The following is a 22,299-nucleotide window of genomic DNA, read 5'->3' as shown; positions in this document are numbered from 1 at the left end:
CCAGTGGAACATCCCATCTAGGCTGGTGCACTCTAGCATGCTGGCATGTCATAGGAGCATAATAAAGTGGCATGCCATCCAAGCTAACTGGCTATTGAGCATGTCTGAGCGACATAAGATTATAAGTAAGGGTAAAACAATACGCCTGACCGATACAGTTTTTAAAGCACCTTCATCACTGTGGGGACTACATGGACTTCGCACCTAGGAATGATCCAACTGTGGGCTCAGTTATGCCTGTTTTAGAGGTTTAGAACATGGTGTTTAAGCATATACTTTTATTATTATAGTCATATAATATAAGAATCATAGTAATATCTTGGACTGCAAAGGGAAGAGACGGGTTGGGTCTCTATCTCCTTTTTAAGAGCCTCTGAAACTGTGGCTGCATCGGCTGGCTTGCAGCAAGGGGCCTAAAAGGAGTGCCGTGACTCAATGATTCATAAGGCTGAATAATTCAATGGTTAGATGCATGTAGTGCGCAGCGCCCCTGGTGAACCCTGCTTCTCTCAAACTCACTGCAGATCCTCCCTCCAGTGGACTGGGCCACAGACTTCCATACTGACAAGCTTCCATCGTTGTTTTAGGCACCTTGACAGTTTCCCTTCATGTAAAGTCACATTGTCAAGACGTGAGATGTCATGTGCTGGGAGGGACACAATGGGCCAGTTTGGGTCATGTTTTTGTTCTCTCATATACGTATTTGTTCCGAGAACCCAGAAATCAGGTTTGGTTGCCAGTATTTTAGTAATATATATATATATATATATATATATATATATATATATATATATATTACTAAAATACTGGCATCTTACATCAATATATATATATATATATATATATATATATATATATATATATATCGATGTAAGATGCTTTCTGCATTGCAACCTACTTAATCACAGTTTCATCACATCACTTAATTAGCTGCAAGGACCGCAGGCCACATTGACCAGTGACAGCGCACAGATTGAGAAGAACTTTGAACTGAGTGCACCGACTGAGCCCTGGGAAATAGAATTAGACCCAAACACTCATTGTGAATGGATGGCTGGAGGGCTGAGGGGCAGCAATATGGCAGCCAGATCTGGAATAACATTTTGCATTGGGGAAATTACAGTATGTATGCGTGGTATGTGTGTATAAGTAATGGGGTAACGGTTGTGTTTATATAGCATTTTATGTGTGTTTAGACAGCATTTAATGGGTGTTATGAATGGGTGTACTAGGTTGATAGGGGGTCTATCTTAGCCATGATCCTTGACGAGCTTTCACAGCAAGCACACAGAATGAGGTCTACTAATCTGCTTGTGTGTGTGTGCTGGTGTGTGTGTTTGTGTGTGTTTGTGCAAGACAGTGTCTAGGCATTGATGCAGTACACAGGCAGCAAGAGTGATGCTGATGTAAGCACAATGCATTTTTAAACAGCTGAAATTATCAACCCACCCATAAGTAGGGTAGATCTTGAACCATCGCATTCCTCTCTCTTCAGAGGCTATGTAAGCTACCTTCATCAAATAGATGACCTCATAACCACTGATGCAAACAAACAGGAGCGTTCCTTATATCGATGTAGCATTAGACGCGGCTGTTTTTCACAATCTCATATTATATTTTCCTACGGAATTATACATACACAAAATGCTCAGTCAGACTACAGTCTACATCTACTTCCACAGAGAACGGGACACCAACAGTCTGGCACTGAGAGAGAAGAGACAAGCAGGAATCTGTGGTGTAAGTAGGCCAACCACTTTACTGGGGAGGCTGGTGACGGTGAAATCACCAGAATGTTCTCAGCACTCCCTCCTCCCCCTCCTCCATTCTTCTTCCATATTGAGCAAAAGCGCCATTTAGCAAACAACGTTTCATTTTTTTCATAGGAATAGCCAATGCTCTATAGTTTCCATTGAGGTGTGTGTTTTGGTGTTTTTTAATGTGATGTTTGGCAAAGGCTGGATACAATCCGTGCATCTGGACAACACAGTGGCCTAAGAAATGCATTAGCTTTGGTGGTACAGTAGTTCCATTCTTTTATCATTATTCAAATGTATTTAATGTTTTTATAACTGCCTGCTTTGCCTCCCAGGGGTTCGACACCAAAGGGATATTGCAGAGAAAAACAAGTGAGAAGAATGGGTTAATAATGTGTTCAATCAATGAGATTGAGCCTGTCGCCTCGTCAGCATTCTGATGCAATACCCGCTTCCTGCACGTGCTCTGCTGTTTCACCTGGGGAAGTCAATCTCCATGATTTCATTGAGAAAAAAAGCAGTTATAGGAGGGCTGAGATTAGGCTAAACTAATGAGACTGGTATGGAGACTAAGTGGTGAGGGAGGCATGTACCACAGTCAGTCAGGTATTGGGTAAAATGTCTATTTCTCTCCATCTTAGCCTCTCTTACGCACCCCCCCCCCGCACCCCCCCCGCCCCCCATCCAACCACCCTCTCCCCATCTGTCATTTGTACCCCAAAGTCAGAAGAGACATAGCATGATCAGCAGCAACATCCGCAGCTGCAGGGTGTGAAACCCGGTCTGTAAAGGCTGCTTCGATTCATGCTAAACACAAATGGCCATTTGACCTTCACAATTGTGTGCCTGTCATTATGTACTTATGGTCTAGGCCAATGTGTGTGTGTGTGTGTGTGTGTGTGTGTGTGTGTGTGTGTGTGTGTGTGTGTGTGTATTGTTTTGCCAGTTAATTTGCTTTGCAAATTGCAAGATTTTCCTTTATAGAAAATAGTGCAAAATGTAACCTATTCTGCCACCCAGTGTCCAACGGTGGTACTGAAGTGTTGTGTTACATTCATTCCAAACATAACACAGGCAGACATACACGTTTGCAGACATAAGTTGCCAACATTTGGGACTCTTTTTCAGTTAAAATTAAATTATTTTCAAAATATCACTTTTTATGACAATGTTACCAAACTATGTTTGATAATACAACAGTCAATTTCCCAATTACCTAATTCATCTGATATCACATATGCAATGGCCTTTTGTTACGTTAGGTCTACCTGTTTTCTGAATTCCACAGCCCTCTTTTCATGCACACAATAGCCTAGTTTGTGTCAAACAGTCAAGAGTAAAAAAAAAAATGTAAAGGCAAAATTATTAATGAAAAAAAAAAAATCAGTGGCAAATCCATTTTGACTTGTGATTTCCCTCATACAGTGAAGTTTTTTCTTCATTTTACTTCAGTCCTCCATAATGTCTAAGCATTGTAAGACACTGAAATATCAACTTACAGCAATGTGCATTGTCACAAACTATTCCTAGATTTTTTTCCGATGTGTTACTATGGTACAATTACTGGTACTTGCTGTTATTATGTCTATATAATTTACATGGCTCTCGTTGACCTGAATTACAGGCTGCATACGCGACTGTCACTAATGTTACTACAACATCCACAATGCACTTGTTCAAGATGGCGCCCTGCTCTGTAGTCATTAGCAATGTCAGTAAAGAATTGTGACAACATCAATACTAAACAAACTCTGCATTTAAAAGACGAGAACACGTATTAAATGAAATCATGAGGGTACTGCTTAGAGCTGTAAAACAAATTTATAGACAACCACTATGCAACGCCGCATCCCGTAAACGGTCCATTGCAAGTTCATCTGAAGGAAGTGGCCTGCTACAGCCCAGACATGAAAAGCTGATTTTCTGCTCCACCGCAGAGCTCTTTCAAGAGCTCGGCGGTAACGTGGAGGTAAGAACGGAGTTTATTAGTGAGGAAGAGGAAAGTGCCTTCATGAAAGAACTTGAGCAGGGGCTGAGGAAGAAACGATACGAATTTGACCATTGGGATGACGTAAGTTCATGGCTAGTTAGCGAATACCTATTAGCATATGTTTCTTTGAAAGCTCTACATTGCCCAAACCTCAATATATACTTTCTGACTCTGACCAGTCCCTTTTCCACTCATTAGGCGATCCATGGTTACAGAGAGACAGAACGGGACAGGTGGGGGGCTATGTGTACGGGGGTGCTGGAGAGACTAAGGACTGTGGCTTTTCCCAAGGGTAGTACCCTCTTGGGTCCTGTCCATGTTCTGGACCTAGACAAGGCTGGATACATCAAACCCCACATTGACAGTGTGAAGGTATGTGGTCATTTTGCTTACATGTGCCAACTGGTAGACCAACTTGACTTGAATGAAAATAGACAAAGATTCATTCAAGTTGTGAATAGCCTGTTCTCTCATTCCAAAACTGCCATGGGGCAGTTACGCGACAGTTAACAGTATAATGCTGCAGACACCCAATGCAGCTGCTGACACTGTTGTGAGAAACGCAACTGCTGCGAGACACTGGGGAGATTTTTCGCGACAGGTGCAAGACTGATAGTGTATATCAACAGCACAGTACCATTTTTGCTCTAACTGCATCTCGAGCAAGGAGTGGACAATTGACCTATCACTTAATGCTGGCTGCTCTTTCAATCCCTAACTTCATAACTCTACCCTTATCTACCCATACTCTATCTCTTTCCCTTCTCCTACCTCTTCACTCTCCATTTTTTTTTCTTCTTTCATTTCTATATTCAACCCCATCAGTTCTGCGGTAGCACCATAGCAGGGCTGAGTCTGCTGTCAGACAGCATCATGCGTCTGGTAAAGGAGGATGATGCAGCCCAGTGGTTGGACTTGCTTCTGCCCCGCCGCTCCCTCTACATACTCAGGTAAGGATGGAACACGGGTGTATCTTCGTGGGGCTCAGTCCTAAGCAGGAAGGAAGGAACAAGGTGCTACTTGCAGCCTTTATCTCTGTAGAGAGAGTGCAGTGAGAGATCCTGATGTCACACTCATTTCAAAAGTATTTACCTTCCCTGCATAGTTTTCATAGTTTTCCATTGACTGGTACGTTCCTCCCCCTTATCTCCCTGCAGGGACCAGGCCAGGTACGAATTCACTCATGAGATTCTCCGAGACGAGGACTCTGTCTTTGACGGAGAGAGAGTGCCTCGTCAACGAAGAATCTCTGTCATCTGTCGGAACCTTCCAAGTTAAGACGAGGAAGCCAAGTGGGGTGTATTACTGCAACATAGACCTCTGCTACAGAATCTGGATCTACAGTCCCACATCCTGGGATGGAATATGAAGGGGAGCGGATGAAGAGGATCTAAGGACGTTGTTCCCACTATACAAATATCACAAGGAAGGCTCCTCTAGTGGAAAATCTTGAAATCCAAAATCAACAAAACTTTATGACATTGTCCCCATGCATGGCGGACATGTTTTCAAAGGCAAACCAGCACTTTACCCAGAAAAATAAATGAAATGTGTTCAAATGACATATTGGGCTTGTTGTATGACATGACAGGTGCAGGTCTAGGTGGGCAACAATGTTAGCCTGTGAGGAGTGTCTGTGAGGAGACATGGTGTAATTATCTGTTTCAATCAAATTGAGACCATATAAATGTGAAACCAAGTGTGATCATATTAGTAACGACAGGTCATGTCTGATTTGGGTATTGAACTCTTGACTTTTTCAATATGCCAAAGAGGTAGGCAGTTTTGTTACAACCATACAACATCTAGGCATGTGCCGGACTAACAGTAAAAGCTTAGACCACCCAATAATCTAAGTTTGTCAACGGTTTCCTCACTTAGACTATTAGAACATGTTCAAGGTAAGACAACAGCTCACAAATTTGGCAGATGTTTCGGTGGTCTATGCATTTAAGTAGCTAGATATAGATTGTTAGTCAATTTGTTTTAGGTATTATCTAGCTAAAGTAGCTACCTTTCTTGCAGTTTCTTGCAAAGGTTATTGTCAGACTACAGAGGGAGATTACCAAGACATCAGACACAGTAACAGTGTATCTTTTATTACAAAATTCTAACAAACAAAAACAATAGCATATCCTTTACAAAGTCAGTTCCAAAGAATTTGTTTCATAAAGATTACATGGATCTGTATGAATTGTGGAGTTACCAGTTCAGTTCATGGAAAAGTATTTTCATATTTTGCAAATCGCCTTGTTAACTGCTTGACTAGACCCCACAGAATCTCCAATAGCACCTGTTCTCCCAGTTTCTACCTTCCTCTCCAACACCCCACTTTTTGTTTCAAACCCAGAATGCTTAAAGCAATGTCGTTTGAACATCAGTTAGGAGAAGGAAGATTTTATTTATTTATTTTAGTTAGAACTTGCTCCCTAGCTTAGAAAAAAACAAAACAGGAATATCTCATCCTTCTTCCACTTCCTCGGAAAGGGCAAGCAGATGAACAATTGTCCTGTGTCTCCTCCTCCATCCTTCGGTTCACTCGGTGAGGTAGAAGTGCATCTTGTCGTTGACGTTCTTCCTCTCTGGGTTGAGCCGCTTGAGGATCTGGGCCAGCACGTTGACCGTCTGCTCGCTGCTCAGGCCTGTGCGCTTCGTCTGGAACTTCTTCAGCAGGTCTTTGGTCGTCATGGGCTTCCGGATCAGGTAGCGGCGCACGGCCTCCTCTGTCAGCTGCACGTCGCTGAAGAGAGAAGAGTCACAATGTCGTTTCATGAAAAACACGGCTCTGAAAAAAGTGTGCGGGCCTCATAGAAGTCAAGTCAACATTCCCATCTGATTGGATGAAAATAAGTGGTTGGTCGATGTTTGACAGTACAAGAGAGGGAGCACACAAGGGGGTGGGTAAAACTCTGGCAAAAACATTTGACAGCAGATGCAGAGTTCGCTGTATCAAATCCCCCGTATGCCGCTTTGGATGCCAGAGTCTACTACATGAAGACAGTACAATCACAATACAGGGGGGAGAATTGTGTGCAGTGTGTGTTTTGATCACTCATAGCTTATGTGTTTAAAGGAGACTGGGGAGAGTGATTCCTGTGATGGGGGGGGGGGGAAAGGAGGGCTTGATGGTGTGTGTGTGGTTACCTGGTGCTGGGAGTGGATTTGCCAGACGGGGGCTGAGGGGTGCTCTTCCCTGAGGGGGCAGGGCTCTGGGTGTTGGGCTCCATCTTCAGCCTCTTGGCAGCAGGTGTGTCTGAGCTTTGACCTGCTGGCTGTCTCTTTCCTGGGGGGACGGGGACGGGGGGGACGACAACAAAGGAGGAATAAAAAGGAAAGATTGAGAGAAGGCAAGCCACCTTGTGCGGTAATCCTGTTCCCCATTTCACCCTGTGTGGACATGAAAAGGTGTGCGTGTACCTTGCTCTAGTTTGCTGGCTGCAGCCCGGAGAGTGTTGGATGTGGAGGCGGAGTCTATAGATGGTGTCCCGGGGCGACTGCCAGTCCTGGAGCTACCCCCGGAGCCACGACCACCTCCCCTCTTAGGCGGGGTGCGCTTCTTCTGTAAGACAAAGAAGAGGGCATGAGGACAAGAGAGAGGCAGTGGAGGAAAAGGGTAAACACACTCACAAACAACACACACACACACCGCCATAAAGAGTGCAGATGCCGATTCTCCTTCAATGTCGCTGTCGTCTGAGCTCTCTGACTCCCCACTGCTGTCTGAAACACACACACACACACGTTAGCCCCTGTGGAACTGCTTATCAGGAGTCAGATCTCTCAACATGAGCCCAATATGCTGCATAGGTGAAGCAAGAGACTGGCGCAAACCAACGAACGCTGCTTGTTCGATTTTTATAAAAAGGTTATTAAAAAAATGCTTACCTTTTTTCTTCTTTTTCTCCACCTGGACTGGTGTCTTTTTTCCATCCTCTTCCTCCTCTTCCTCTTTCCCTTCTTCCTCATTTTGTTTTTCTTCCTCGCTCTCCTCTTCACTTTCAGATGCCTCATCGATTCCTGTGGATGTTTATGGCAGGATTGGAGCATTCACCACTTAAAATGAAGTGCATTTCCACACAGACACATTAACGAAGATGCTTACCTTTAGGGACATCCTCTTTGCTGTTGTGTTTGTTGGTCTTCTCTACCTCCTCTTCTGAGCTGTGGGCAAAACGTGTGTGTGTGTGTGTGTGTGGGGGGGTGAGACACGTGAAATCCGCAAGTGCTGAAAAAACCTTTGTGTGTGGTGTGTGTGTGCGCTCACCTGCTCTCGTCAGACATGTAGTCCACCTCGAGACCTTCGTAGTCCCCATCGTCACTGTCCTCTATGGCCTCGTTGTCGCTTCCTTTCCTCTTCTTCTTCTTCTTTTTTCCTTTGGCCTTCGCAGCCTTTTCTTTTTTGGCCTTCTTAGCCTCCACATCTGCCCGACCAAGGGAGGGGGTGGGGGGTGTAAGAGAGTGGGATGAGAAACAAGGGAGTTATGGTAGGTTGGAAATAAAATCGAAAGAAGAAGCACACAATTGAATACTTAATCCAGTGAGATCCAATCCCGCAATCTAGTTTTTAAAACTTGATTTTCCTACTATGTCATACTCTCTTCCACGTTCCCAGAGTCTGTATTTCCCCAAACACAACGCTTCTCCCCTCATCTCACCATCTCCCATGCTATCGTCGCTCTCGTCACTGCTCAGTTCCAGGTCGTCCTCCAGGTCGGTGATGCGCAGGTCCCCTCCTTTTCCTCCCTTCTTCTTCTTCTTCTTCTTGCCTCCCTTCTCCCCCTCGTCGTCGTCGTCGTCCCCTCGCTCTGGTTCCCGAAGGCGCCTCTGCACCATGATGCTGAAGTGGTTCACCACCTTGTTCCTCCTAAAGATTCGCCCGGATGAGATGACAAGCCTGTCTATGTTTTGTATGTCTGTCCCGTGTGTGTGTGTGTGTGTGTGCGTGCGTGTGTGTGTGTGTGGGATGGTTCAACCTCATACCTGCCCCACTCCTCCTCTGCCTCCTCAGCGGTAAGCGTGCGGTGCTTCGCCTGGGGGACAAAGTTGTACCAGCCATGGACTGGGAAGGCCTCGAAAGCCCCATCAGGACACTGTGTGAAAATGTAGTAGGAGGCGTTCTCTGTCACTCCGCCCTTCTTCTGACCTTTGAACCTGAGAGAGAGTAGGAAACAAATTAACCCCACATACACAGATCCCTTAGACCGGGAGTGCACTGGTGCATTTGTAGCCACAGGTTTGTTTTTGTGACAGAGTGTAGCAGCCAGTTTACCCACCGCTTCCCTGCTTTGCCATTGACCTTGAGGATCCAGGGCTGATCCTCCACCTTGAACTCCCGTGTGATGATCCCAAACTTCTTCCTTCGCGCCTCCTCCCGCTGCTTCTTGCCAAACTCGCTGCCCGCCGCACCTTCCGGAGTCTCCTCCTCTCCGTACATCCTCCTGTTACTCATGTCCCTCTCCATGCGGGCCTGACGGAGGATGAAATGTGGGGAACAGTGAGGGAGGGAGATATGGACACTTGGGAGGAGAGAGGGGCATGGCTTTGCCATCTTACCCGTGCCTGGTGTTTATATTCTTGTTGTTAGCAGGATAACCAAATAACCAAACCAGGAGAACCAAATTAATGAAATGTATTAAACAACAACAAATTAAGTATAAATGAACGTTGCCATCTATGTGCATGGAGATGTTCTGCAGGGACATCAGGAGTTGAGCTCGTTTTTTGGTTATGGGAGGTGGTCGTCGCATTTGTAAGTCAGAGAACCGAGTTTGAACGGCAGAATCGGCACATCGGGAGGAAGCATTGCTGATGAGGGATGTGATGACATCAGTGACATTAGTAAGGAGGTGATGTGGTGGTCGTACTGCCAGTACCTGGGTCCAGGTGGAACAGTTTACTTTATCCCCAGAGTTGAAGGCCATGATGCTGTACTTCTTACTGGTGTTTCTGACAATAGGTGAAAAAAAACAAACACACAAATAAACACACACTGGCAGAAACGGACTCAAAATGATGCACAAGCAAATACTTTGGTGGGGGAACCTGATCATGGTAAAAGTAAATGTGTTGATTAACTATTAAAGCAACAAAGGGCAGTTTGTGGCAACCCGAGTGGGAAGGGGGTGCCATGGCCCAAGCAGCACCATGGACAGCGGCACAGGCGCTTAAGAGGGCCCGCGTCTACATGCCTTTCCCCACAAGATCGGAGTGAAAGGGACACAGATGAAAAAACTCACAAGGTAACTGAAAAAGTGAGAAAAGAGGCCAGCTCCCTCAAAAAAGGGAGGCAAGGCGAAGGTGAGAGCCAGACTCCGACAATTCTGTTTTATGTGTCAACTAAACTCCACTCTGTAAATTGTTCACAGTTCCAGTACAATTAAGGCGATGAGTTGTGGAAGAAGTAGCCAATTCTCTCCAAGAGCAAAAACCTTTGTTAATTCAGTTTTGGCCTTTTCTGTTCAATCCTTTTTAGTGAACAAAAACCTGCACCCCAGTACATAGAACTGCCGACCAAGCTGTCAGACCCTATTTCCATGCACTCTTCCGCCGTAGCTCTCCGTGGTCACCACAAGCTGCTTGCATTCCTAAGTGGGATGGTACTCACTTGGGGACTCTGACGACATACTCTGTGGAGGAGGAACTGCTGCTTCCCTGTTGAACACAGTCAGAGATTTGTGATCAGCTTCGTAGGGGAAAATTCCAGTAATATTAGGCTTTGGCCTTACAAAAAAAAAACTTGATAAACTAGGCTATATTAAGACCCCAAAGGAAATCAATAGCGTCCAAGACCATGAAAATGGCTCTTGAGCCTTAGCCTCAAATTATTGGAGGGGAGCAAGTTACAGGGGCTTACCACAACGTTGATACAGCTGTTTGAGTTGTTAGCAAGATGCTTCATAAGAAAATAGCCACCCCTTAACATTATCTCCAACAAAGAAAAAGGAAACGACTTTTTCACGAAACACACTCACTAGTGAAGTCATGATGGTTTGTGGACAGAGATGGTGGCGTCACCGGTAGCCTTAAAAAGCAAGACATTTACAACAATAACAATATTCAGGTTAGAAAAGAAGTAGACGGATAGTTTCACAACTAATCTAGTACACGGTGAACTGAAATGCAGCAAAGAACCACTACTGTAGAGATTGAGTTCAAAATATAATATGTGGATCATGCAAAATGCGTAAGTGCTATGATGGTAAGGTAGAGAGCAAAGTGCTACAAGCCAATTCATACAAATAGCTAGTCTAAATATACTTTCTTAAAATGGGTTGAGCTGCATTGCAGGCTGATTCTTAGCCTTTGATGTCAATTGCTAAGCTAACTCGCTAATAACGCTTGTTTCTGAACCATTCATTAAATGTGCATCGCCTTCTAATATGATATGCTGTCCTGTAATATTGACTCACCTTAGCTAAATATACTTACAAATGTAAATCCCTATGTTGACGTTAGACAAATTATTTTCTAGTTTAATCATATGGCTGTCTGTATGCACTTCATCCGCTTCTGCTGATCGGTTCGTCTAATCTAATGTCGTCGACTGGAAACATGGTGCTTGCATATTGGTCCTAAGTTTTGCTGCCCGTTCTAGAAAACCAAACCAAAAGCAATGAATTCCTCGTTCCATTTTGAGCTATTTTTAACACACCAAGTGACAAAATGAGATAATACTTAACACAAAGATTTGTACAAAAGTTCATTTAATTCACAATTCAGACGTTCTTTACCCAACATGACAACTAAATGGAAGAGGAAAATAAGAAGAAAAAGAAAACAATGCGCACTCATTCCTGCCAGGCCCCAATTCCGTTAAACCGATGCTGCTGTCCATGCCTTTATTTTCCATGTTTTCAGAGCAAGCTATTTACATGGAAGTTACAGTTCATCAGAGCATGTCAGCTTTACAAGACAAATGGCTGTAAATCTGAGCAAGGCTCTTTTTTCTTTCTCCAGTCTTTTTCTTGTCACTTCTACCATCTTAGATATTCTACACAAGAGTAATAGAAACCCCATGATCTGTTTAATGCAGTGTTTATTTTCAACTAGGTTGTAATGTCTGGAACCTTTAGTTTGGTCTTTGAGTTGGTCTTGTCGAAATATTGTACAGTTTGCATATGTTGTTTGACATTTCAACATCTAACTAGGGCTAACTCTAACCCTGTGCGCTGTAGCTGTAGCTTTCGTGGAACCAAATTTGTGTTTTCCTTTCAAATGTAATGTAAATCCATCAAAAAACAAATGACAACCTGTTGAATTGATGACATTCTTCATGAAACTCACCAGTAATATCCTTAACACATTTATCAGTGGCTATTTCTTACACCTGTGTCCTTGTAGTTGCTGCAACACAATCATCTTACATATTCCCCAGGTAATATATATATGTATATATCCCAGGTAATCTACTAGTTATTTGCTATTATACATTTATTCTCACATGTTTGATATAGGTATCTTATACTGTAATGGTGGGACCTTTTCACAGGGACAACACCGACAGACACATATGGGTCATGGTTGCTTGCAGCTCAATGAGGCAATGCTGAAAATTCTTATGAAATTTGCATTACACAAGTTAAGTCAATGCATTTCTATGGCACATAGCATAACACGTGCATGATGTTATGGGGTCACTTGCATAAGGTGTGTGACTATACCCTGTCACCTATGTGTCTCTAATGTGTCCCAAGAGTATAGAGGGATTATGAGCAGAACATCATGGCTGTGTATTGAAAATCTCACTTGATGATGTTTAAAAAGAGAGAAGCTGTCTTTTGGTGACCATTTGTGACATTCTGGTATATTTAAGATTGTATCCTCCCTTGAATTCCACAAGGAGACCAAAGAGGCAATTTATGTTGAAATGTGGCCTACACTGACAGCTGGTTATATGGATGGTTTGCTTTGAATGAAGCATGGAGCATTTTATCCATGACTCATTCAGGCAAATATGAGTATTTGTGTTTTTTCTGTGAAGCTCTAAGGTGTTGCTGTGGCTTAATTCAGTAGCAACTCTTTGGTCCTTAGTTTTATTGTAGCTCCTAGTTTCTTCCTGATCTCAAGGGCCTCATCTACATCACCAGTTATCTGATACTACAAAATAAGCTCCCTTAAAAAACAAAGTGATCCCTGTGACTCCTTCAGACACCTCTAAAAATATGCACTTGTAGAGCTTCCTTTCCCTCTCATCTCTAAATGTGTTGATTTGTTGTGTTATCTTGTTTGTTCTCAACCTGAGTCAGATGGTTTGCATATGTCTCAAACCTTCTAAAAACAGAGTTTTGGATACTGTGCAAATCCTGTGATGTATGGCTCAGGTGAATTGAGTGTTCGTGTATTCATGGTTTCAAGAGGGATCTGTTAAGATGACATACTGTGTTTTATCTCTATTCCTGGGTGAGTGAATTCCAGAAGTTACTATTCTTTAAATTCTTTGGGGTTAATTTTCAACAATGCTTTAATTTACTGTTTTTGTTATTGTTCCTACTAAAAATATAAGAACCACTTGTAGTTCCAGGCCTTAATCCAACCAAAGTTTCTAGCAAATAGTATTTGACCGGTAAACATATTACACCTTTATTGGTCTATAGGTCTACTACTCATGACAGACTGTTCTTGGTAGTCGAATAATTTTGATGTCCCAAAACATTTAACAAATGCTATATGTTTAAACTGAACCTTACAGTGAGGAAATGACTGTGTCCATAACAAAGTGTATCTTTCTCTTTAGGGTTTCTGTTTATCCCTGCCCCTGGTAAGATACATTTTTGTACTTGCTGAAAGCAGCCAACGACTTTGTTTAAATCTGTTGTGATTAAACAGTTGGTGGTGTGCAGTTGTAAGAACATTTGTATTGTATTCTCTTTCACAGACCCCCATACCGTATATATTTTATTGAGTTTTATGCCTGCCGTAGTTACAGAGTATTTTGTCACCTGAACTTTTCTTTTACTTTAGGGTATCTGTCTGCCCGTGATGTTTTTCCCAGTGGTAAGATTTGATTAAATAAGTGTAGATTTACCTTTATCTTGTTTGAAATGAAAATCTAAATGTTTCTTCAATCAATTCTTGTAGTTGCTGAAAGTAGTCAACAACTTTGTTTAAATCTGTTGTGTTTAAACAGTTGTTGTGTAGGTGGTGTTCAGTTGTAAGACAAATGAAAAATTACTACATTTTACCAAAGTTCTGGCACAAAAAAAGAAAGATTTCTAGGGAAGCGTTAAGAGAAGAGGAAAAGCTCATGATGGCCAGTGTCAGCCTTTTATAGTCTTGGCATAGCATTTGTCTTCATGTAGTACTTTTTACAAAGCAATATTTCATATGAATTTATATTAATCTATTGAATCTGGTCATTGCACCCAGGCAGCTGTGACGGCTACCTTAATATATCTGAACCACACCGTAACTTAGCCTACACCGAGATCCCTGTTAACACCGAAGATGATGCTGGTCTACTGAATAAATGGTGGCGCTTCGTTGGGATTGGAGGAGACCAAATTATCAGAAAATGTGTTGCAAATAATCTGGGAGGCACAAGTTATCCCCTGTATCTGAACTTCGTCCCTCCCACATCTCAGTCTGAATCATCAACAGTGGGTAGTGCATGTTCATCTCGTTACCCAAATTCCGGGTACTGTTGTCATGTTGCAAACCAGATTGAAATGGTGCTCTGTCCAGGAGGATTCTATGTGTTTATGCCCACTCAGCACAGCTACCATTCCATGGCTTTTGTGATCTGTAAGTATTATAATACAATTACATTTGATATAAAGCATAAATTGTAATAGGAGTATAAGAATGAATACAATCTATTTGAATTTAAAATTGAATAGTATAACAACAAGGGGTCAGGATGATTCATCGTATATTTGCCTCGAGGCTGACACAAAGTAATATACTTAGCTTTGAGACAGAGACATTTTAGAATGTGGATTGTTAGTTGTTCGTTATAATTACATTTGAAATGTGGCGTGTATCTCCAAAGTATAAAAAAAGGAGTTTAAAGGTGTCACGTGTAAAGGTGTAACCCGCTCTGTCTGTCCAGTTCACAGTAACTGCACTGAAGACTCCTGCGGTCCTTTAGCACAGTGCACAGCTGAGGGAGGTTGTGTTTGTGTTTCGGGCTACAAAATTCCCCCAACCCACAAACCTACAAATGAGTCCTATGGCTGCCAAGGTAAACTGAACTGTGAATAACCTCTCAATCATATATTTGGAGATCAGACCTAATCTAAATTCATGACTGGGAAATGGGGCAAAATGTGTTTCAAGATGTCCAGAGACAAGGAGTATTCATGATGACCTATAAGCACAAAGAAGACAGTCATAATATCAGTTTTGTCATAGTACAGTTTAAAATAACTGAGGGCTTGTCCTAATGATGAATAAACGAAATTGCAGTTAGATGTAGCAATTGTTTTAGCTGTTGATGACCTGTAGTCACTCTTAACTCGTATCATTGTAATGTCTCACTGTGGTGGTAGAACGCCTACTAGACTGTCCCAAGCAGACAGATATAGAGGTGGCAACCAGTACTGAGTAAAAACACGTGAGACATGACAGAAACATACAGTATCATGCTTTGATTTGAGAATCAAGAGTTTGCTGTATTTCTAATAACTATGATACAATTAAGGTGTTTTTAACACTTTACTAGCAACTTGAATTGATTCTTCTGCCATTTTAACAGTGCAGCTGTAAATGTCATCTGGAAAGTAAGAGGCATGATTTAATCCTAACCTTTTCCTACAGACATAGATGAATGTGTGGATACCACTTCAGCATGTGGCTCTTATTCCAACTGCACCAACACACCTGGAAAATATAGCTGTGTTTGTCTGCAGGGATACACACCTAGCAACCCCTTGTTAGAGCCAAGCAACTCCAACGCCTGCCAAGGTACAGTTTAGAATGTACAGTATCTCCCTGAGAATCCAGATTGAAGGAACCTTGAATGAGAATTACTCTGACTGACTGACTGACTGACTGACTAACACTCACTCACTCACTCACTCTGTCCCTTACACACACGCAAACAAACCTGAATTGTCTTAAACCAGAACAAATATTCCTACTGTACAGTAAACACTGCCCACCTCTTTTTTCTCATACAGATTTAGATGAGTGTTCCACTGGCATCTGTAGCACGAATGGAATGTGTACAAACAACATCGGGAGTTACATCTGTTCCTGCAATGATGGCTACAGCATCAACAAAAACATCACGGAATGTCTAGGTGTCTACATCGTTCTTACAGTCAGACAATGTTCAATGTTAAGTTTAAACTTGTACTTCATTGCTAATCACTGTCAACCAACCGTGTGCTGCTGATTCCATGTCCAACAATTCAAACGTTCTCTTCATTCTATCAAAGAACAATGCAGTTGGGAGCTAAATGTTCTTCTCCACAGATGTTGACGAGTGTTTCAACTCAACCATCTGTGGCCCAGACTCCATCTGTACCAACACACCTGGAGCCCATAGCTGTGCCTGTCTACAGGGATACATACCTACCAACCTAGAAGCAGAACCAAGCCAGACCAACATCTGCCAAGGTACATGTCTCTTTAATGCTAGCTAACCAGTTTCCTTATTTAGTTTATTCTTCCATAAATGCTTGGTATATACAACAGATGGCAACTTTAATAAACTAGTCAATAATCTTGGTACCTAGGACATATTGAATGGCTGCCTATATCATTACTCAATATGTCCAACGTAGCATGATCAGTGCCTTGTATTTTACTCTTACAGACCTTGATGAGTGTGTGACAAACACCACCATCTGTGGTCCTGATGCCAACTGCACCAACTCTATTGGGGCATACACCTGTACCTGCAACTTTGGTTTCCGTGAGACCAACCCAGACTTTATATCTAGCATCTTGAACCCATGCCTAGGTTTGTAAACTATTACTGTGTGTGTCTTAATGTGTGTTTATTATTTTTTTCTGTGTCAGCAATACATTAAATCCTATATTTGATATATTTCCTATTCGGCATGTTCCATATTGACTGGCGTGTATGTGTGTGTGTTTGTGTTCTTCTTCTATAGACATAGATGAGTGTGGTGAGACTCCGGGCCTATGTGGTCAAGCTTCTGTGTGTGATAATGTTCCCGGAACCTTCTATTGTTCCTGTCAGGATGGTTACTTCCCCTCCACCGGACTCATGTGGGAGATGGACATTTCAGTGTGTCAGAGTGAGTGGTTGATGTTAACATAATCCTTGCCACCTCTAACTAACCACATACACACTCATACATTAAATGAGTCTCAGTGAATGCCAAGAGGATACATGTTTTGATTTGAGTTTTGTGCTTTGCTAGCATTGCTGGCTTTGTGGTTCAGATGAAGGCCAATTGTACTGTGTTAGTGATATGTTTTTAACAATGTGTCGTACTCTTGGACTGTGAGTCCTTGACACATCTGTAACGAGAATTCCTGCCCTCACATTTCCCTCCAAATGTTCCATTCACATCCAACAGGTGTTCAGGAAATTCTGGACCGTCTGAATCCGCCAGAGGTGAGTCTTTTTTTACGTTTGATCTTGTCTTGTTTTTAAATCATGTTTAGTATGGTTTACTAATGCATTTAACACTAATACCATACTTGAGGTGAGGATGTTCAAATAAATACATTAAAATCCCATTGCAACCCTCTGTCGCCTGTTTTGAGTAATCACTCATTGGATTTGAATGGATAGGTCTAAGCTGTGTAAAGGGGAAAAAGTCTACCTATCCAGTTTTGTGACAGAAAAAAAAGGCTTGTCACTAATTAGAATGGAAGTGATTAAAAAAAACAAAAAAACAATCTGTATCTATGCCACAGGGCCAGACTAAGGAGACCTACTTCCTCAATAATATGGACCAAGAGCTACAAAACAACTCTGACACCATCCTACCAGCCGGGGTCAGTCTTTGGAGTGTTCTACTGTAAATGTACTTGTAAATAGGTGATGACCTGAGGGCAGTCAAGCACTTTGACAGCAGACACAGCATCAGTGATGGCATACTCACTATGCTAATTGGTATCTAGGTGCAATACATTCTTGTTACATTTTCACATATTCCTTTCTCATTGTTTTTCTCTCTGCAGACAGTGACTAACGGCTTCTCTGCTACCCTGGTATTGTCTACCATTGTCTACCTTTCTACCATCTCATCGTCATTTCATTGTATTACTGAAACGGCATCAAGGATTAGCTCATGTACTCGTTTGTTTGTTTCTCTGTATTATCCATTAATCCATTCATCCATCTATTCATCCATCTATTCATTCTCTTAGGAGGTGTCTGGAGTTAAGGATGACTCCAAGAAAAGTCGGACAGCGAGTGCATCTGTAAAAGCAAACACTGGCAGTTTGATCCTAGGGATCTCAGCGCGTCTGGTGTCTGCCTTGGTGGATCCAACCCAGAACCAGACCAACATAAAACTAACGACAAACGAAATAGGTAGGACTTGGGTTACACACCAAACCTATAGATACTCATAAGGGTGGGACACTGATCATATTGTCCTTGCATGTGGGGTGTCAGATATCAGTCTTCAAGCTGTTGGGCCTGAAACTGAAGGAGGGGATAACACAACTCTCTCAGCCAAGGGAAACACCATGATGATCAACCTGCAGGCTGTAGCCCAAAACAACAACGGTAAAATAAAGAGGAGCATGCACAGTACTGTATGATTAAGTGATTATCATGGCATGGTATAGAGTGGGAAGTATATTCACATCTACATTCATTCTATGGTGTGTGTGTGTGATTAATTTGGCAGGGTCAGCGGCAGCAGTCTTCATGACCATCAACAGGATGGAGAGTCTCCTGAGTCACAGCTTCTTTGAGACTGAGAACCAGACAGAGATGTACTCTGATGTCATCACTGCCACCCTGCCAAAAACGAATAAAACACAGCTTTCCCAGCCGGTCAACTTCACCATCCAACACAAGAGGGTGCTGTCTCTCTATCTCCATTCATCCATCACTCCATCCCTCCATCCATCCACCAATCGCCCCAATCCACTGTACATGCATATCCTCCCTCCACCCTATGTCACAACTTGTCTATATATTTTTGTCTCAGAGGTTGTCTGAGTCAGACTTGGTGACCTGTGTATACTGGGAGAAGAAGAGTGTAGAGAAAGAGGGAATTGCTGGAGGAGAGGAGGTGAAAATGTTCTGGTCAGTGGAGGGCTGCTGGGTCGCATTCTCTGATGAGAACTACACAGTGTGTAGCTGCTCTCATCTCTCCACCTTTGCCCTCATCCTGCAAACTGGGAAGGTACGTGTATGTGTGTAAGAGAGAGAGAGAGAGAGAGAGAGAGAGAGAGAGAGAGAGAGAGAGAGAGAGAGAGAGAGAGAGAGAGAGAGAGAGAGAGAGAGAGAGAGAGAGAGAGAGAGAGAGAGAGAGAGAGAGAGAGAGAGAGAGAGAGAGAGAGAGAGAGAGAGAGAGAGAGAGAGAGAATATAGTAAAACAAGGAAAAAAAATTGTGCTCTTCACAAGTTCAAGTGTTATTTTTAGAGGGGTTATGGTTAAAATGAGTGTTACGGTTAGATTTACATCAAGGGTTGGGCTTAGGAGTTACTGATAGTTTTAGGGTTAGGAGCTTGGGTTAGGTTTAGGGTTCAGGTTCAATTTTTAGGTGAATCTTATGATTAAGGTTAAGGGTTAGGTGAAACAATATTCTCAATAGGTGTGTGTGTGTGTGTGTGTTTAGTAGACCAAAAGCTTTAACTGAGTGCACATGTGTATTCTGCTTCAACCAAATGTATCTGTGCATCTATTTAGGTGGCCGTGGAAGATCCGTTTATAGAGTGGGTGAACAAAGTCTGTGTGTGTATTGGCCTGGTCTTTCTTGCTCTGGCCATCCTGACCTTCCTACTGTGCAGCTGGAACCCCAAGATCAACAACACAGCCCGCCTTCACCTCTGTATCTGTCTCTTCCTGACCCATCTGCTGCTGCTGTTGGACAAGGCCTATGTTGATTCCAAGGTCTGGCATTGTCTTTTGGACGAGAAACTAATTAACTAATTAAATATGCATCGAAGAGTTACTTGTCCGTAGAAGTGTGAATCAAAAAATAGTTGAGCTGTGTGCGTGTGTGTGCATCATGAGTCCGCTTTTGAGTCAATAAGAGAGCTCTAAGTTGACTGTACTTTGTCCCTAGCTGATCTGCAAGGCCATGGCCGGGCTTCTGCACTTCCTGGTGGTGGCCAGCTTTGTGTGGATGCTGCTGGAGGCCCTACAGCTCTACCTGCTGGTCAGGATGCTCTCCAGGGTACAGGTCATCCAAAGGGATGGCCTTCCCAGGCCATACCTCTACCTTATTGGCTATGGCGTTCCAACAGTGATAGTCGGCGTGTCTGCATGGGTCAATTCTGGTGGATATGGCACTCCTACAAAGTTAGTCGTAATTATGAAAAAACATGTATCTAGTTTTACTGTGAGCATCTGGTGTAACAAAGACATTTGAAGTACAATAGACACTCTCATATGTGTGAAGTTGTCCCGTCTGTCTTCTGGTTAACAGTAGAGGCATTTGTTGTTTAACGTGGACAAACCATTTGTGGACAAACAGGTGCTGGCTGTCAAATCAGAAGTATTTTTCATGGGCTTTGACTGGACCAGTGATTGCTGTCCTTGCTGTGAGTGTTTCAACACCATCAAGATGCATACACACTTACATACACACACACACACTCACACACTTTACTTTTTGCTTTCAGATGAACTGGATCTTGTTTTGTGTTACACTCTGGAGTTTACGACCCACTTTGGTCAGCATGAGGAGCGATGTCTCCCAGTCCAAAGACACCAGGTGCGTGTAGTCTCTGTCTGTCTCAAAGACCAAACGTATAAAACAGTATGTTCTGTTGATGTACAGTGTGCTCTCCCTCGCTCTCTCTCTACCAGACTGATAGTCTTCAAGATTTTGGCCCAGTTTATCATATTGGGCTGTACCTGGATCCTGGGCTTCTACCAGACCAGCACATTCTCCCAGTTCCTCTTCATCCTCCTTAACTCGCAGCAGGGCACCTTCCTCTACATCGTCCACTGTCTTTTCAACAAAGAGGTACTTCTCTTCGCACCCATTTCTAACCATTAACTGGGGTCCGGGGATGTTTATCCTCAAAAATAACTAGAATACCCATGTCTACACAGCAGATACATTTAATATCAGATTGGAGGGAGGGAGGAAAGCTCCGTCATTAGAGTTGGGCCCCTTTAACCCTTGTGTTATCTTCGGGTCATTCTGACCCATCAGTCATTGTGACCCACCGTCGTATTGCGACAACTTTACCGCATACCAAAACAAAGTGAATCATTTTCTTTTAACCGTTGGGCTGTCTCAGACCCCCCACATTGCGATGGTTAAAAGAAAATTATTTTTATTTGTTTTTGTATTGGGTAAAATTGGGTAAACACAACGATGGTTCGTTATGAACCTTTGGGTCATGTGACCCGAAGGCAGCATAAGGGTTAAGCCTGCGAGTAGGATATGTGTGGAGATGAAGATGGTTCTGTGGTGTACCCTGCAGGTCCGAGAGGAGTACTACAGGTTCATCACATGCTCATCCGGCTCAGCCAGCATCCATGGTTCTGTGGTAAGATCCTAATGCTTCCTACTACAGCGCACCACCATGCTGTCATTGTTTGGTAGATTTCCAGATGTACAACCATCAACAAGTAATAACATTAATACAACACTGCATCTTAGTAGCTAGAAGCTGCTGGCTATCAATGGGACTGACATGATTCTCAGGGCTAGAGTGAATATTATAAAGTGCAGGTAACCCCTCCCAACTATGAAAAACAAAAACCTGACTACATTAAACTAATTTATATGTGTGTCAATGCAGAAAGAAACACCCTCAACCTCCGAAGACTTGGACAAGACAGGGGAAAAGAAAGACACAGCAAAGGACTAAAGCCATAGAAGATGAGATCAAGAGAGACTTGCATGTTTGATATATTTACCCTTGCTTTAGTGTAATCTATGTACGTGCATGTATTTGCTTAACTGAAATGGGTTTATATTTTAACAGCAAATACATAAATTGTGTCACACTGCAGTAGAATATTTTGTAGATGTATGGTCTGTCTGAAAGTTTTGTACCATAATTATGTTTTTTTTGTGTGCAAAAGACATCTTATTAACCCTCGTGCTGCCTTCGGGTCACATGACCCAAAGGTTCATAACGAACCATCATTGTGTTTACCCAATTTTACCCAATACAAAACCAAATAAAAATACTTTTCTTTTAACCTTCGCAATGTGGGGGGTCTGAGACAGCCCGACGGTTAAAAGAAAATGCTTCACTTTGTTTTTGTATGCGGTAAAGTTGTCGCAATACGACGGTGGGTCACAATGACTGATGGGTCAGAACGACCCGAGGAGAACACAAGGGTTAAACACAATTTATGTGGATGACAATCATGACATTGTCAGGTATGTGGACCAGGGGAAAGTCACACCTCCACATGCAGCAATATCACCAATGCATGTCTGCTAAATTTATAAATGTATCATAATCAATGATGGGGAATTTCC

At 42.7% G+C, this 22,299-nt stretch overlaps 3 protein-coding genes across 3 annotated transcripts; 2 read left to right on the top strand and 1 right to left on the bottom strand.

The window, feature by feature from the left end:
* Positions 1–3,417: 3,417 nt before the first annotated feature.
* Positions 3,418–5,464, top strand: alkbh7 (alkB homolog 7). Its single transcript, XM_062450803.1, has 4 exons — positions 3,418–3,828; positions 3,946–4,119; positions 4,573–4,697; positions 4,905–5,464. The coding sequence occupies exons 1-4, from the start codon at positions 3,547–3,549 to the stop codon at positions 5,023–5,025; spliced, it is 702 nt and encodes a 233-aa protein (XP_062306787.1). The 5' UTR covers positions 3,418–3,546; the 3' UTR covers positions 5,026–5,464.
* Positions 5,465–5,830: 366 nt separating this feature from the next.
* On the bottom strand, positions 5,831–11,311 carry gtf2f1 (general transcription factor IIF, polypeptide 1). Its single transcript, XM_062450791.1, has 14 exons — positions 11,157–11,311; positions 10,719–10,768; positions 10,352–10,398; positions 9,621–9,693; positions 9,021–9,214; positions 8,728–8,898; positions 8,403–8,611; positions 8,012–8,168; positions 7,850–7,908; positions 7,633–7,764; positions 7,394–7,467; positions 7,165–7,306; positions 6,892–7,030; positions 5,831–6,487 (listed from the first exon to the last, which is right to left on the bottom strand). Exons 2-14 carry the CDS (start codon positions 10,728–10,730, stop codon positions 6,283–6,285), a joined length of 1,614 nt encoding a protein of 537 aa, XP_062306775.1. The 5' UTR covers positions 10,731–10,768; positions 11,157–11,311; the 3' UTR covers positions 5,831–6,282.
* Positions 11,312–14,329: 3,018 nt separating this feature from the next.
* Positions 14,330–21,899, top strand: LOC134011231 (adhesion G protein-coupled receptor E1-like). Its single transcript, XM_062450766.1, has 21 exons — positions 14,330–14,487; positions 14,795–14,926; positions 15,502–15,648; positions 15,864–15,986; positions 16,162–16,305; positions 16,505–16,651; positions 16,806–16,952; positions 17,238–17,275; positions 17,581–17,661; positions 17,848–17,877; positions 18,037–18,202; positions 18,287–18,400; positions 18,525–18,700; positions 18,831–19,028; positions 19,536–19,739; positions 19,915–20,150; positions 20,326–20,392; positions 20,474–20,565; positions 20,661–20,820; positions 21,287–21,352; positions 21,608–21,899. The coding sequence occupies exons 1-21, from the start codon at positions 14,412–14,414 to the stop codon at positions 21,674–21,676; spliced, it is 2,613 nt and encodes an 870-aa protein (XP_062306750.1). The 5' UTR covers positions 14,330–14,411; the 3' UTR covers positions 21,677–21,899.
* Positions 21,900–22,299: the final 400 nt, after the last annotated feature.

Source organism: Osmerus eperlanus, chromosome 2 (assembly GCF_963692335.1).
Source record: "Osmerus eperlanus chromosome 2, fOsmEpe2.1, whole genome shotgun sequence".
NCBI lineage: Eukaryota > Metazoa > Chordata > Actinopteri > Osmeriformes > Osmeridae > Osmerus > Osmerus eperlanus.
Note: the sequence above shows the minus strand (reverse complement) of the source record. Positions and strands in the feature narration are given on the sequence as shown.

What these genes read in the sequence shown, in the direction of transcription:
- alkbh7 (XM_062450803.1), top strand. Translation starts at nt 3,547, where the DNA reads ATGAGGGTACTGCTTAGAGCTGTAAAACAAATTTATAGACAACCACTA. An exon ending in AATTTGACCATTGGGATGAC is followed by an intron (nt 3,829 to 3,945) that starts GTAAGTTCATGG and finishes TCCACTCATTAG; the next exon opens with GCGATCCATGGTTACAGAGA. An exon ending in CCCACATTGACAGTGTGAAG is followed by an intron (nt 4,120 to 4,572) that starts GTATGTGGTCAT and finishes CAACCCCATCAG; the next exon opens with TTCTGCGGTAGCACCATAGC.
- gtf2f1 (XM_062450791.1), bottom strand. An exon ending in GGAGAAAAAGAAGAAAAAAG is followed by an intron (nt 7,468 to 7,632) that starts GTAAGCATTTTT and finishes TGTGTGTTTCAG; the next exon opens with ACAGCAGTGGGGAGTCAGAG. An exon ending in CATCTGCACTCTTTATGGCG is followed by an intron (nt 7,307 to 7,393) that starts GTGTGTGTGTGT and finishes TTTGTCTTACAG; the next exon opens with AAGAAGCGCACCCCGCCTAA.
- LOC134011231 (XM_062450766.1), top strand. Translation starts at nt 14,412, where the DNA reads ATGGTGCTCTGTCCAGGAGGATTCTATGTGTTTATGCCCACTCAGCAC. An exon ending in ACACCATCCTACCAGCCGGG is followed by an intron (nt 17,662 to 17,847) that starts GTCAGTCTTTGG and finishes TTCTCTCTGCAG; the next exon opens with ACAGTGACTAACGGCTTCTC. An exon ending in TGTAGCCCAAAACAACAACG is followed by an intron (nt 18,401 to 18,524) that starts GTAAAATAAAGA and finishes TTAATTTGGCAG; the next exon opens with GGTCAGCGGCAGCAGTCTTC.